We start from the raw sequence: 16,173 nt of genomic DNA on the forward strand, positions 1-16,173 counted from the left end.
GTACGGGGTGGTAATGTAAGGATTGTACGCTTATGCATGGTGAAAATTTGCAGTGGGATAAGTATCGGGGTAATTGGGAACTGAGATGCACGCGCTTGTAGAAGAGTGAGGTGAATGTGGATACTGGAAACCATGGTTTAAGTGTGTTGTTTATTGATTAAGTATATAATAATATGAATTAAAATGAATATAATAAGGTGGTAAACAAGAATTAGAAATGATAAGAAACAGCTGCCTCAAAAATCTAGGGACTCTATCTCTTCCAACCTCACACCACACACGCATATATAATAAACTTTTTCTCTAAAGCTTCTTCACTTATATTACCTCACAGAAAGAAAATCGATCAGGTGAAAATGCGGATGAGCTGTAATGGATGCAGGGTGCTGAGGAAAGGGTGTAGCGAGAATTGCAGCATAAGGCCATGTCTTCAGTGGATAAAGAGCCCAGAGTCACAAGCCAATGCCACCGTCTTCCTGGCCAAGTTCTACGGCCGCGCCGGCCTCATGAACCTCGTCAACGCTGGCCCCGAACACCTTCGTCCAGGTACCCTTCCTCCCCCCCCCCTTTTTCTATTTTTTTTAAGATAAAAGATTCGAACTCGCAACCTCTTAATTGAGTATGGAAAGATTATGCCATTTCAACTATAACTCATTGGCGGTACCCTTCCTCCCTTTTTTTACATACATAATGAATTAATCATCAGCTTCCAAGATTTTAACAATCATGAATTGATGCAGCCATTTTTCGGTCCTTGCTGTACGAGGCATGCGGGAGGATAGTCAACCCAATCTACGGTTCCGTGGGCCTATTGTGGTCGGGCAGCTGGCAGCTCTGCCAGGCGGCAGTTGAAGCCGTCTTGAAAGGCGCGCCAATCACTCCCATCACCTCCGAAGCTGCCGCCAACGGCCGGGGCCCACCACTCAAAGCATACGACATACGCCACGTCACCAAGGACGACTCTAACTCCGCCCTCTCCACTCACAACCCCAGCCACCCACTCAAGACTCGCTCACGCAAGCGATCACACTCCCAGCCCAAGCCCAAGACCAAGCCCAACGCCCAGAAATTAACGACCACCGCCACTACAACTACCACCGCGTTGCTGAACGTTGACGAGGTCGTCAACCATTCCGCCAGTCTGGATCACGAGTCGTCGCTGAGTCACCAGTCCGAGTTGGTCACCGCCGCGGAAGGAGGAGGAGAGAGCAAAGAGAGAGAGAGTGAGAGCATCGTGTCGGTCGAGACTACCGCCGAGGCTGCTTCGGTTCTTTTCCGTGACGAGCCGGAGTCCAACCGGAAGCGCGTTGAGCGAACCGATGAGGACCGAAGCGGGCTTGGTCTAGACCTTACGCTTGGGTTCGAACCGGTTTCTTCTTCGGCACGTGCGGATCAGGTGGTTCCCGTTAAGAAGAGGAGGTTCGATTTGAAGGATTATGGTGAGATGGGGCTTGGGCTTGAATGCCCGGCTTGAGTGGTGGTGGTCCGGGTCAGCTCAATCAGTTTTGACTCAGTCAATCGGCTTTTGTTTTGTTTTAGTTTTTTCCTTTAACCTTTTTTTAATTAGTTTTTGTTTTTAAGGGGTTATTATTAACCCTTTCTTCTTGTGAATGTGAGTGATGATGTACAAAGTACAAACATGGATGCTAATGGTATGTAGAGGAAAATTTACATCTTCAAAAATGACAACCTTTAGTTGTCCATATATGTTAGTTTCGGCAGGCAGATAAATAATAATAAGGAAAAGTTTAGAGGCATCAACTTTATTAAAGAAAAGTATAAGAAAAGTGAGTTATTAGATTAAATTTTACACTAATCTCATATTATTGAACTTATCATTGATGACTATTTAATGACTAAAAATTACAAAAATTACTGTCCCGGTTACTCCTCTAATAATAATAGTAAATTAAAAATGACTCATGAGAAGCTAATATAGCCAAGAGCCACCGTAATGAAGCACGTCGTGGTCAATATTCAATAATGGGATATTTTGACCATTGAATTTTTTGTAGAAACAAGTGGGTTCCATGTAGTACTACCCTTTAATGTAATTATTGTTCCTTGTTTTTAAGATTCTTCCATACGTAGGTCCTTCAATGATAGATTTGGTTAACATATAACGATGACATATTACTGTATGTAGTATATACTTTTATGAGGTGAGATGTCTAAACTTTTCTATTGGAGCACAAGCTTTTATTATTGTCCAAGATTACTTAAGATATATATGGGATATATATGGCTTCAACCTCGTATGTTTGGTACATATAAATAAGTATAAGCGGTTGCATGGAGGCTTTGAAATTTTCTTGTGTCTCTTCTTATCAATGTTAATAATTTGAAGGACCATGAATTATGATACAATTAGGAACTTATCGCCGCCACGTTATACGAGTCTGAACTCCAAACTACATTGCAAATTGAAAAAAGAGATTAGCCAAATAAAAGGATTAATAAGTGTTGGTACTTTCGAAAATTGTGTTTTTTGGCTGGTTTAATTTGTTTTGATTGGTAGGGTAAATATTAAAGAAAGGTTGAGCAGACTAGACGTGTTTCATCAGTATGATAATTTTTGTGTCCTGTGTAAAAAGAAAACAGAAGATGTGCACCATTTGTTTCTTTTATGTGCGTTTACGTGGCAGGTATGATGTGCCTCAAACGTTTAGATAAACCGTAGGTGGTCTCAGGAATCATGAAAGGACTTGAGAGTTAGACTGGCATGTCAGAAAGGAGAAGCGGCTGTTGTTGGTTGGTTTTTTGCGGTGATCTGGAATATCTGAATAGAAAAAAATGACTGAATATTCAACAACATGAAAGCAGGTGTTCAGGACATACAAGAAAGGACGTTTTTGAGTTACGAAGAGTGATCTGGTATTGATTCTTTTGGTTGTTGATGGTTCTGTCGGAGATTACCAAAATTCATCCATTTAGGTTTTATTTATTTTTATTTTATTTATTTTCTTGTTGTTCCATTCTAATGTGTTGAGTTTTCTTTGTTTAAAAAGAAAAAATAATAAGTGTTGTATTTATAATTTTTTTTTGGGGGGGAGGGGAAGGGTTAGGAATATATCTTTTCAGTATTGCAAGACGAGAGAATTTTCCTTTCTTACCTACTTTTTCGGTCTGAAACGAGAGGGGCTGTTGAAAAAAAAACAGAGATATAGCCCAGTCCACAAATATATTTGGACTGAGAATATAAATAGTAGCACAAGAAAAATAAGGCTATGTATATTGTTCGGTAACGATTATTAGACTCTCCTTGTTGTTTTAAAAAGAAGAAACAAAACAAGTTTGAAGTAAACAGTGTTTAGCCCAGTAATCTATCCAGGATTTAAATTTATACCCAATAGACCAAGACCCAAACCACAAAAAATAATTGAACCTATTATGCATAACAAAAAACATCATACTGTTGACAAAAATATAGACCCAAAACACGTCCATATATATACCAAAAACAAAATAGAAATGTAAAAATTCATCTTTATGTTAAATTGATAATTTAAAACTGTTAATAATATTTTACTTAAATATATCAAATCATCTAATAGCTCAAATGGCATAGACTCCTCATATTCAATTAAGAGGTTGCGGGTTTGAGTCTCCTATCTTTCCAAATTTTTGCTAATGAGTAATAGCTCAAATGGCATAGTCTCCCCATACTCAATTAAGAGGTTGCGGGTTCGAGTCTCCTATCTTTGGTAAAAATAAAATAACTATCTTTGAGATATATTTTTGTAGTTGCCAATTTGTTTACAAAAATGCTATGTAATAAAAATCAGTCACTATATATTTATGTATAAATATATATGTAATTTATTTTTTTTATTATATATGTTTTTCATAGTATGATTGTTTGTTTATTTTTCATATTTAAATTTAATTATATATAATCATAGTTTTCTCTAAATCCAATCAAATTGTGTGCGAGTGAACGGACTCAATTTAGTCGATTGAATCACGTCCATGCAACATTTACATACAAACCCTAATCAATAATCAACTATGATTGATTTTATATTTTGTACTAAATAAGTATAGACACCCATGTATAAAATGCAGCTTGACAGGTTCACCCAATAGAGGTTTTTGTAAAATGCAACATTTACATACAAACCCTAATCAGTAATCAACATTTTATATTTTGCATGAATATAGTTAAAATGGTTTTTATGGTTTGATATATTTAACTGAAGAGTTTTGACATCATACATTTTTATATCTTATCATCTCTATATAAAAATATTTTAACTATGTTCGTGTAAGTAGCTATTTTAATTTTTATATTTAAGTTTGCAGTCTTATTAAATGGTGTGCACATACATATCTACAGGTTTTCTTTTTTATTTTTGAAAGATATATTTAATAATGCATAAAATTAGGGTTTAGTTGGGGAGCAGTTGGCTTATGTCTATTATGGTCTATACACTTGTTTCTCTCAATTTTATTTTTTGGTGCTTACGGTATTTTTCAGCTCGACAGGTTAAAGATTAATTCGTCGCCGATTTGAACTTTAAGGATTTATCACTGACTAACGGATTGCTACATGCATAAGACAAAATTTAAACTCCTAACACTTACTTAAGCAGACATCTTGCTCCTCTCAATTGAGAGTATTTAGTCTATCATTATTATATATCAGAACACCAATTCATATTTCATAGTAATGATGAATGAAGGCACATTTGTTCGTCCCATGATTGATAATGCATTAATGCTCAATTTATATAAAATCTTTCATCATTCCTTTTTTCTTTAGAGTTGTTCATTGGGCCAACTAGAACCAAGTAGATCCAATTGGTGGATGTTGTCTATTCATCAATTTGGCAACTAGGAAAATTATATTCACTTAGCTTCTTGAGATATATATATATAGCTAGGGTGGCACGCTCCATTTTGAATTTTGAGCGTATAACCCACCACTTGTTTCAGCCATTATTATCGTTGTCTGCATATTCTCAATTTTTAAAGAAAAAAAAAATTAAGGAATTAAAATGTATTCGGTATTTAATTAGTAAAAAAAATGTATAATTTTACACTATTAAATATAACTTCACATTATTAAAAATATTAATAATGATTAATTAATAGTTATAAATTACAAAATGTAATAGTCTCCTATCACTACTGATTTTTAAATGCTAAAAAAAATATCTATACAAAAAAAGATCAGAAAGATAATATATATAAGAGAACGGGATAAAAAAAAGAGTAAACTATTAAAATAATATTCAAAAGTCTAAGTTGTTGACAAAAAAAATTCTCTAAAAATTTTTTTAAATACTAAATTAGTAGTTAAAATTAAGAAAAAAAAAAGAATGAAATATTTATTTTCATATCAACCGTTGAATTTTCACTTAAGGTACCGTTTGTTTTGAGGTACTGAGACAGAGACTGAGAGACTGTGACTCAGTATCATGTTTGTTGGTTCAGAGATTGGTACTAAAATTTCTGTCTATGTCTCCAAAATTTCAGTATTTCAGTACCTCCAAAAAGTAGGGACACAGAGGACTAAAATTTTTAGAGATGGAGACTAAAACTTTAATAATATTTTATACCTAAAATACTCTAATTTCAATTAATTCATTCCAATTTTACCATTTGTGCAAATTAAATTAGAGTTTTATTCTTGTTTCAATTTCTGTCTCTCATTTTGCACCAAACAGAATACTGAGATTTATTTCAATCTCTGTCTCTTAGTCTCAGTCTTTCCGTCTCTGTCTCTCCACCAAATGCCACCTTAAACAAAATAGAATTAGACTTAGAAGAACTATGAATGAATGGGAATGTAGATAATTTGGTTGAATTATCCGGATTTGTATTATTGTATCTAAATCCATAAAATAAACCTAATAAAAGATAGAAAAGCAAAATGGGAAATGACTAAGGGATTGTTATCCCTAGGAATAAGGGAGCATGATGAAGATACATGGTGTGACTTGAATAACGGCACATACACACACACACACTTGTTTCTTGTTCCATTATTTGGTACACAGACAAGTACGATCAATTGGCAATAACAATGTGACAGTGTTACAACTTACAACTTCCAAACAAAAACCAATCCCATCAAACCATGTCGCTGTAGCAATAATCATATCATTCCCTAACTAAGTCTTATATTACTCGATCTTCACATTCTTGAATAATGTTCAACCTTAACAGTGTTTTGCATTGCTCATCCACTAGCCCACTTTATTACACGCAAATTTTGGTGCCAATCCCTGTTCACAACTATCATTATAATTTCTTGTTTATTCTTTGTCTCACCGTCGGTATCTAAGTATCTTTACATTAAACACTAAATCAATTTTAGATCAAATACTTTTTTAGTAAAATTTTAGCATTTTGGAAGTCCTCTATAGAAAAGACTCATTTGTTTTCTTGTAGTAATATTTAGAGTTTAAGATTTACAATAATAACTATTAAGTGAAAACTCAGGTGCAGTCGACTTCATGTGAAGTTGATATCTGAGAGTCGTTAGATGATTTGACTAAATTTTCATCTAATGGCTCTCAGATATCAACTTCACGTGAAATCGACTTCACCTGAGTTTTCACCTAACTATTATTATTTTGTGGATTTTATCCATAAAATTAAAGATAAGTGAGGATATTGGGGGAGTCACTAGCTAGATAGCATGTTGTGTTTGGGATACGAATGAAGTGGCATGAATGTCAATTCATGAAACACTCATAAGGCATTTTACCTTATTATTTCTGAGCCGTCACTTCTACAATCTCAGTGCTCCAACTATGTATGTATATGTGACTCAACAACTTGCGTATACGTGCTTCAATTCCTTAATATAATGCCTTCAGAGGTTTTCTGTTGGATATATATATATATATATATATATAATGGAAACTCAGGTGCAGTCGACTTCACGTGAAGTTGATAACTGAGAGCCGTTAGATAATTTGACTAATTTAATTTGACTAAATTTTCATCTAACGACTCTCAACTATCAACTTCAGGTGAAGTCGATTGCACCTGAGTTTTCCCCTTATATATATATGGTAAAAACTCAGGTTTAGTCAACTTCACATGAAATTGATAGTTAAAAGTGGTTAAATAATTTGACTAATTAAATCTTCATCTAACAATTCTTAAATATCAACTTTACGTAAAGTTGACTTTACCTAAGTTAATTTTTATCGGTATATATATATATATATATATATATGCTTTTATACTTTATTATATACATGTAAAAATGAAAAATGAAAAAAATGGTGGAAAATATATATCTAAAACTAATATTGTTCAATTTCGTATAATTATTCGTATTTTATTTGATTCCAACTATTTTTACATACGCTACGTGAATAGAAAAAATTATTGTAATTTAATATTAATATATTAAAATTAAATTCATATTTTTCGTATTTAAATAAAGCAAAATCAGAGGCCTCTTAATTATATTACCATTTTTTTTGAAAAAAATTGTTTATTGCAATATGCATTTTTTAATAAGTGATTTGAGTGTACCCTACTCTCTCAACAAACGCATTACGAAAAGCTGCAAACGTGTAAAGAAATGCTGTATGTTTATTTCAAACACCATGCACAGTCATACTCTATAGGACCCAACAACTCTGTTATATACTTATATTCCTGAGATATGAATAGGGTATTTAGTTTCTTCAAATCAATTATTATTATACAATATCTATATATAGCTTATTATACATAAAAAATGCTACGGAATGCGAAGAAAATTCACGTGCAATTATTTGTTGCTAGTTAAATATTAGAATCGGACCGGATCGTTTCGGTGGTTCAATAACCCACAACGGTGTGAATTACTGTAGAATATTAACTATGTAATCTGGAACCGAAAAAAAAGAAAACTTTTAACAATGTTGTGTTACCACCAAATCAAATATCTCTTCAATGTATATAGCGCTAATATTACCACACAATTTTTTATTGTATACTTTATATACGTATAAAAAGAAATTTGGCACCAAATTTTTTCTGCTTTCTCATCCCGAAAACGAAAAAGTTATTGATGAAATGATTATCTAATAGAAAAATCTGAAGAGTTATTATTGTTGACCAAATCCTATGAATAAAATTAAACATTGACCAAATCTTTCCGTATCAAGAAAACTGTCAGCTCAGTGCTGATTCTGTTTGTGCACAATTATTTATTAATGCATAATGCATAAGGAAGCAATTACACGTACAGTACTATAGTATGTGGAATTAATTACTACCATGCTGAAATTATATTCCTCACCTATCGTCCAAATATATATTTGGTTTAACAAATATTTTATATACACATAAAAAATTAATTATTAAATTAGTTATTATATATTTATATATAAATATATATTATTTAAATAATTATTTAATAGTTAATATTTTATATGTGTATAACATAATTCATTTGTTTGAAATTTAATTAATTATTTTTTCATTCATTTATAATTATAAAGTATAGAATTTGACTATAATTCAAATGATATAATTTTTTTATTTTTATTTAAAAACAAAAAAATTATATAACTTGATTTTTAGGTAGCGTTTGGTGGAGAGACAGAGATGGAAAGATTGAGACTGAGAGATAGAGATTAAGAGACAGAGATTGAAATAAATTGCAGTATTCTGTTTGGTGTAAAATGGGAGACAAAAATTGAAACAAAAATGAAATTCTAATTTAATTTGCACAAATGATAAAATTGGAATTAATTAATTAAAATGAGGGTATTTTAGGTATAAAATGTTATTAAAGTTTTAGTCTCTATCTCTAAAAATTTTAGTCCTCTGTGTCCATACTTTTTGGAGGTACTGAAATACTGAAATTTTGGATACAGAGACAAAAATTTTAGTATCAGTCTCTGAACCAATAAACATAATACTGAATCTCAGTCTCTCAATCTCTGTCTCAGTACTTCAAAACAAACGCTACCTTATTATTCTTTTCAAAAGAAAAATAACACTTAAAATTTAGAAAAGACTATTAAATAAAAAACATTTTCAAAATATAACTATTTTTTATCTTTGTTTTATTGACTTGAATTTTTGTATAAATAATTTTATAACATTGGTGGCATTAACTAAATTAAAAGACAAATCTTATATATGTCCCATCAGTGATCTCCTTTTGGGATGAAGTCAATAATATGCCAAAAAAGTCAATAATGGATTATCCGATCGATGAAGGAGAGAAAGCAAAAAAAAGGGAAAGGCTTCATTTGCTCCCATAGTCCCATAAGTTCCACGAGGGAGATATATATAATGAACTACTTTTGTGTCCACAAATTTCGGTTAATGTATATTGTAATTGAATTTGGTTAGAATAATGAAAATCGTTCTCTCTAACAACTCTTAGCCATTTCTCTTCTAAAAAGTGAATTTATACATGTAGAGTCATAGGCGTATAAATCATAGAATGTTTGCACCAAAATCACGTTCAATCATTATTTATTTATTTATTTTATTGATTGTTTTGAAGCCCGTGGAATGAAATTGTGAGTGTTAGAAAGGTAAGAGAGAAGAGAAGAGAAAAGGTTTGTGTGTATTTAAGTTGTATAAAATGATATAATATAGAAAAGTATTTATAAGTGTTAAGAAAATCGAAATAATAAAAACGTAATATTTTATAATAAATATTCAGATATGTTAAATAATTCTAATGAAAGTTAATTGATTCTAATATATTCTAACAACAAAATAAAGAAAAAATACATAAACTAATATAACGGGTGCAGATGGAACTGTCAGAAGAAAGTGCAGATGGAATTGTCAAAAGAAAGTGTAGATGGAACTGCTACAAGGAAGCTCAAACAAAACTGTCACAAGGAAGCACAGACGAAACTGTCAAAAAGAAACACCGACAACTGGCACAAAGAAATACAGACGGAACAATCACAAGGAAACACAGACGGAACTGCCACAAGATCAAAGAGCCCAGATGAAACTGCCACAAAAAAACGCAGATGAAACTGTCGCAAAAAAAGCGCGGACGGAACTATCACAAAAATGGCGAATTGCCCAAAAACTGTGAAAAGATGGCGAACTACTGGAAAATTACTGAAAAGTAACAAAATGCGAAGAAATGGCAAATTATCGGAAGATGACGAAAAAACATATGATTTTTTCATGAGAATAAGTAAATAGTGAATGAGCTAATCGGTGAGGTGAGAAAGTATTAAAATATTAACCAAAAAAAATGATACAGGAAAAAAGTACGAAAAGTAGATAATTTTACCATAAGAAAATCAATTTATACTCTTCAAAGAAGATATCATAACTCTGATATTATGTTAGAAAGGTAAGAGAGAAAAATAAAAAGAAAAGTGTATGCAAATTTAAGTTGTATAAAATGATATAATATAAAAAGATATTTATATATATTAAAAAATTGAAATAATAAAAATATAATAATTTATAATAAATATTTAAAATATTAAATAATTCTAATAAAAACTAATTGATTCAAATATATTCTAAAAGAGTAAAGGTTGTTGAAAACTATATCAAATGCTAATGCAGGTCACATTGCCCTCATGAGCAGCCCTCACTTTAAATTTTAAAAGCAAAATAAAGTTTTAATTCAAGTATATATAAGACAAAATAAATATGGCAGAAATATATTTAGCGTTGAAGCGAGGCTTGAAGCTAGTACTACTTTTGTAGTGGATGATAAGAGAAATATGAGAGAATATATCAAGATAATAAGATTGGGACAAAACATTTTAGCTAGTTCAATAAACAATACATTTCATCATTTTATTATATGTTCACACTTTGATGTATTATGACTAAGATCCAACTAATTAAGGTAGAATATTAATATATGCTGCGCAGGTAAGAGTACGGTATCTGTACTGTGTATATATTGTATAGGAAAACTTTTAAGTATACCAGTGATTTTTAACTGTTGATTTTAATTATAAAAAATATATATAATATATGTAATTAAGATCAACGATTAAAAATTACTAATATACCAGTATGACGGTATACTTAAAAATTTTTTTATTGTATAACTATAACATATGGAATTTTTAATTTCATACTAATGTAAGGACTATGCATATGTAATACCTTTTTTTTTAAAATAATTTTTAAAGACATTTTTATATAAAAAATAACATTATAAATCATTAGATGATTCAGTTAAACATATTTATTTAAATATATTAAATTATTTAATTATTTACAATATTATTTTTATATAAAGATGTTATCAAATTATGTAATACATTTAGTTTTTTAGAAATTTAAAGTTGTTACTTTTGATATTTCTAATTGGATCCAGGACATTTTATCAACTCATCAAATATTTCTTTACAATATAACTGGATTAAAAGATATATATTTAGATCATGCCAAATTTCAATCAAATTCGATAAGAATATGATATCAATATATTTTTCAATTTATAAGAAATATTACTATAAATACTAGGTAAAATATCTTGAAATATAGTATATATATTTTTTATTTTAATTTTTATACCTTTTAAATTTTAATTGACTTAATCATTAGAGTCCCTTGCAGAAATTATCTCTTTTGGTTCGTGATTTGCGAGTAAGAAATGAAAGTTTTCAACCATCATCTCCCCTCAAAAATTAAACTCAGATAGTTTGTTGGTCAAAAGTATAAAGTATATACACTTCTGTTTTTCTATTTTTATGATAAATTTTTTTAGAAAAATATTATTACAAGTCTCACATCTTTTAAGAATAATGTATTTAAAAAATTTATAATTATGAGTCATTTTTTACCTCATAAGCTAATTTTTGGAATTGATTTAGGGCCGTTGATATCGATTTTAATAAATATGTCAAATAAAAATGTCTAATTTGTTTATATATTATATATGTTATGAAATTATTTACCTTAAAAATTAAATTATTAAAAAAGATAAATATTAAATTGGTACTTGAAAAATTCTGATACTGACAAAATAATACTAGACTTTTGTTATTGATAAAATAGTTTCTAAATAATTTTAAAATTTGACAAGCACTTCTAAACTTGTCAAAACACATCTCTAATGAGAACAAAGTTAAGGTGACCACCGAATTTTAAAATTAAAGTTTTATTAGTTTATCATATAAAATTTACAAATTTAGATACACTAATTTTATATTTGGATTAATTCGGTTTATTTTGAATTAATTTAAGATCAAACAAAAAATAAACTCAATACAATATTAAAATCAGATTCGAATCTAATTAAATCCCGATTTAGAGAACAGTTTCTTTTATTTTTTAAAAATTAAAAGAGATTCGAATCCATAATTAAAATGAGTATAAAAAAACTATGTTATTAACCGCCGCAGTATGCCAAAGAAAATTGAAATTGCCCAATGCTAAATGTCGAACAGGAAGAAAACATATTATAGTTTTGCAGCGGTTTCAAAACCGCCACCAAATTTAAATTTCCCATTAAATTCCAGTCCATAGTTATTAGAATCAAACCGACTGGTGGTCCAATGGTCCAACCGACTCAATCATTAAATCTGCGCCCACCAATAGACCCACAACGTGTGGATCACTGTAGAATATCAACTCTATGTAAACCTTCCACAAATGAAGAAGGCAGGGCTCGAACCTCGAACCTGGAAGAAGGAAAAGCTTTAACAATGTCATGTTATCACCAAACCAAATGACTCTTCGATGTATATAGTGCTAATAATTATATAGATGATTGATTGGTTTTTATATAAAAATATTTTTATTCTATTTAGTATTTAATTTTGATAAAATATTAATTAATTTTGAATTTAGTTATTATGAATTCTTATATCTAAGAATACAAGTTAAGATTGTTATTAAAAAAATTTAAATTTTTTATTTTAATAAATGATCAACAAATCATTAAAATAAAAAATTTAAATTTAAAATTATAATTTTGGTAAAATTATAAAATTTTGAATTTTTAATGACTTGTGAAAAATATTTTTAATTATTAATTTTTCGCTAGGTCAATACAATGTTGGAGAGAAATTTTGATTTTTTATTATAAGAGTTACGTTGATTCCCTTAATTTAATGATTTGGGTCGCAGGTTTACATGTTTATCTACTCTTAGAGTTTCCTGATTTATGTTTAGTAAGGCATAAATTCAAAGAAGAGTAACTTTAATATATGCTCGTTACAACTTTATTTTAACTTTATAAAACCAGCCTATGACTATATTTTCTTATTTTATATTTATGTTTGAATGCAAATTTAAATGACAATAAAGTAAACGAGGAAATCTTATTGGTAAATTTGTTCACATGAGTTAAAATATATAACTTATTTAATTTGTGAATTTTTTTTACGTAAAACAGATCTAAAAAAAGTGTTATGAAATTAAGTAACAATGATTAAACCATATGTAGGCTAAAATAGTAGTCTTAAATTAACTAAATTATATCAGATGGTTGTTATTAAAGGAAGGGAGCCACTTAGATAAAGACGCTTAAAATGTCTTTTTTTAAAGATGTTTTTAAGTAATTAAAATTCAATACATATAATTGATTAAACTATGTTATTTTTATCAAAATTAGATCAGATAAATTGATTTGGCCAAAAAATCAATAAATTATACCTTAAACCGGTCTAAATTTATTTTTTATTAAAAATAATTACAATATTTCTATTATAAAAATTGACTAAAATATTCTTATATATATATATATATATATATTTTTTTTTTAATATTCCTAAATTTTAATATTTTTTTTCTTTTTTTTGTATCGTTATAGGGTTAGAATTTAAGATTTTTAAAATTAAAAAAATATATATAATAAAAATATTTTACTCATTTTCTATAATAAAATTATTGTAGTCTTTTTTTATAAAAAATATTAATTTAAATCGGTTCAAGGTTTGGTTTATCAATTTTTTGACCAAATTAATTTGTCTGATCTTTGACAAAAAATAATATAGTTTAATCAATTATATGTATTAAATGTTAGTTAATAACAAATATCTTTAAAAAATGACGTTTTAAGCATCTTTATCGGAGTGTCTCCCTTAAAGGAAACCAATGAAATATGTTGTTATACGCATTTTGCGGCAGTTGGAATAAAAACTGCCGCAAAATGTAACATGACGAGTCACTTGACGTTACAGATAGCGGCGGTTCGCTGAAAAACCGCCGCCAAATACAATCCTAATTGAAGCATCGCCGCTAACCGTCGCGATATGTGCCGCAATATGTCATTTGGCGGCGGTTTAGGGTTTTATAAAATCGCCGCAAAATTTTCGCCGCTATCTAACAAATTTATTGTAGTGTTTGAATTATAGTTCGTTGGCGAGAACCCAATTTATATACACTCTTAATTAATTGCAGTAAGATACACATGCACCATAAACAAGTATGACATTCTTTTTAATTTTGGAATAATTAATAATATGTTTTTTTTATATTTCCATAGGAAATTAAATAGTGAGCCGTGAAAATGTGAGTATGGGCCAAGAGATAAAGTGATTATGTTATCGAGAGGATGATTCACGTAATCACTTTGACCTAAGCATCATCATCATCATCATGCGTATAATTATAAAATGCATAATCACTTTATTGATTTTACAACACTAATCCCCTCAGGCCTCAACAAATAGGATAATTAACACCATTTCAATCATAATCTCGCAACTCAGTGGGATTTTGTTGGGATTTTCTCCTGCATCTCTCAAACTTTTCATTTTGTTTTATTAGTGTTTTTTATGTACCATCACTTAAAGTTTAAAACACCGTTTTAATGAACATTCACAATATATACATATATAGTTTGCGTCGTGGTTTTTATATATAACTCTTTTTTTTTTTTTAATTTTAAGCTAATAATAAGAAGAGACATAAATAATTTATATAATTATATAGGCTTTCATTTTTTTATTTGATTTATATTAAAAAAAATCAGAAGTAACAAAAATAATTAAACCCTAAATCTTTCAGATTTGAAAATTTTGATACTATATTATAAAATTATTTTTTTAAAAAAATTTAAATTAAAATAAAAAATATATGCATGATTCGTTAGTCTCTAGTCATCATATATTTTTTTTGAGAATTACAACTTCTCTCTGTCACAAAAAGATTATAATAACACTCTCTCTTGATAAAAGAAAAACACCCTTCTCTCTATCATATATAGGAGAAAATTACTCAAATAAATATTATGTTATTCTATCTGGATGACTTGATTGAAATGAATTAAAGAAAAACTCAATTTATAGGTGAGTCTCTTCAATATGAACCATCCGTCAATTAGAGGTATATAATTCTTCTCTTTTTCGACCATTAAAATTCTAAGGTTATAAACTAAGATTATTTATTACTTTTTATTTTATTTCATTATTATTTATTTATTTATTTTCTAAAATTAGTTTTACTAATTTTTTACGATATAAGCTATCAAAACAATAAATAAAATTAGATTCTATTTGGACTACCTTTTGTGTGAGAAAATCAAGTTGTTGATTCTGATTGTGTTTTTTTATAGAAATCATGCATGAAATATCTCTTTCACATGGATTCTCAATTTGACTATAATTCGATTATAACATGAATATATATTATTCTAAGATATATATATATATATATATATATATATATATATATATATATATATATATATTAACTTATTTTAGTAATTAATTTTAGTTAATATCTAGCATGATTGATATTTTTTATGTAAATTTTTTTTTTGGATTTGAAACATAAATTTTGTTTAATTTTTTTCTTTATTTCAGAAGAATGGACCAGCAAAGATAGAACTATAATCTTTTTGGTTAAATAAATTTTGATAACATATTAAAAAATTGTATATTCCAAAAATTTAAACTATTTTTAATATATGATATTTTAGAAATAGTTCTTGCACATTATTGTTTATTTATTGAATTTGTGCAAAACTCGGACTGCCCACTAATTAAAATTAAAGTAACATGAATAAAAACAATTTAGTAATTAGTAGTATATCATGATATCCGCAGGTATGTGGTCAATTTGCAAATTTTCTTCAAAATTATTCAACCATCGCATCATTATCTTTTTGCTTAAGACACATTTTTGCCTAAATTAATGCCACTTGCAAGATTTGGTGATTTCCAGTTGCTCCAATTACACAAATATGTATATAACTCAAATGGTTTTAGATATTTATTAAAGGAAAAATGATATCTGAACAAAATATTCTCTATATCA

General features: G+C 28.9%; 1 protein-coding gene across 1 annotated transcript; it reads left to right on the forward strand.

Moving 5' to 3' along the window:
• The first annotated feature begins 85 nt into the window (after positions 1-85).
• On the forward strand, positions 86-1,757 carry LOC107635734 (LOB domain-containing protein 41). Its single transcript, XM_088485171.1, has 2 exons — positions 86-546; positions 741-1,757. Exons 1-2 carry the CDS (start codon positions 357-359, stop codon positions 1,472-1,474), a joined length of 924 nt encoding a protein of 307 aa, XP_088341297.1. The 5' UTR covers positions 86-356; the 3' UTR covers positions 1,475-1,757.
• The last annotated feature ends 14,416 nt before the right edge of the window (positions 1,758-16,173 follow it).

The sequence above is a fragment of the Arachis ipaensis genome, chromosome B4, assembly GCF_059453495.1.
Source record: "Arachis ipaensis isolate K30076 ecotype BB chromosome B4, ASM5945349v1, whole genome shotgun sequence".
Taxonomy (NCBI): Eukaryota; Viridiplantae; Streptophyta; class Magnoliopsida; order Fabales; family Fabaceae; genus Arachis; species Arachis ipaensis.

Coding starts and splice junctions, on each gene's coding strand:
- LOC107635734 (XM_088485171.1), top strand. CDS start 357: ATGCGGATGAGCTGTAATGGATGCAGGGTGCTGAGGAAAGGGTGTAGC. Junction 547..740: donor CCCCGAACACCTTCGTCCAG/GTACCCTTCCTC, acceptor GAATTGATGCAG/CCATTTTTCGGTCCTTGCTG.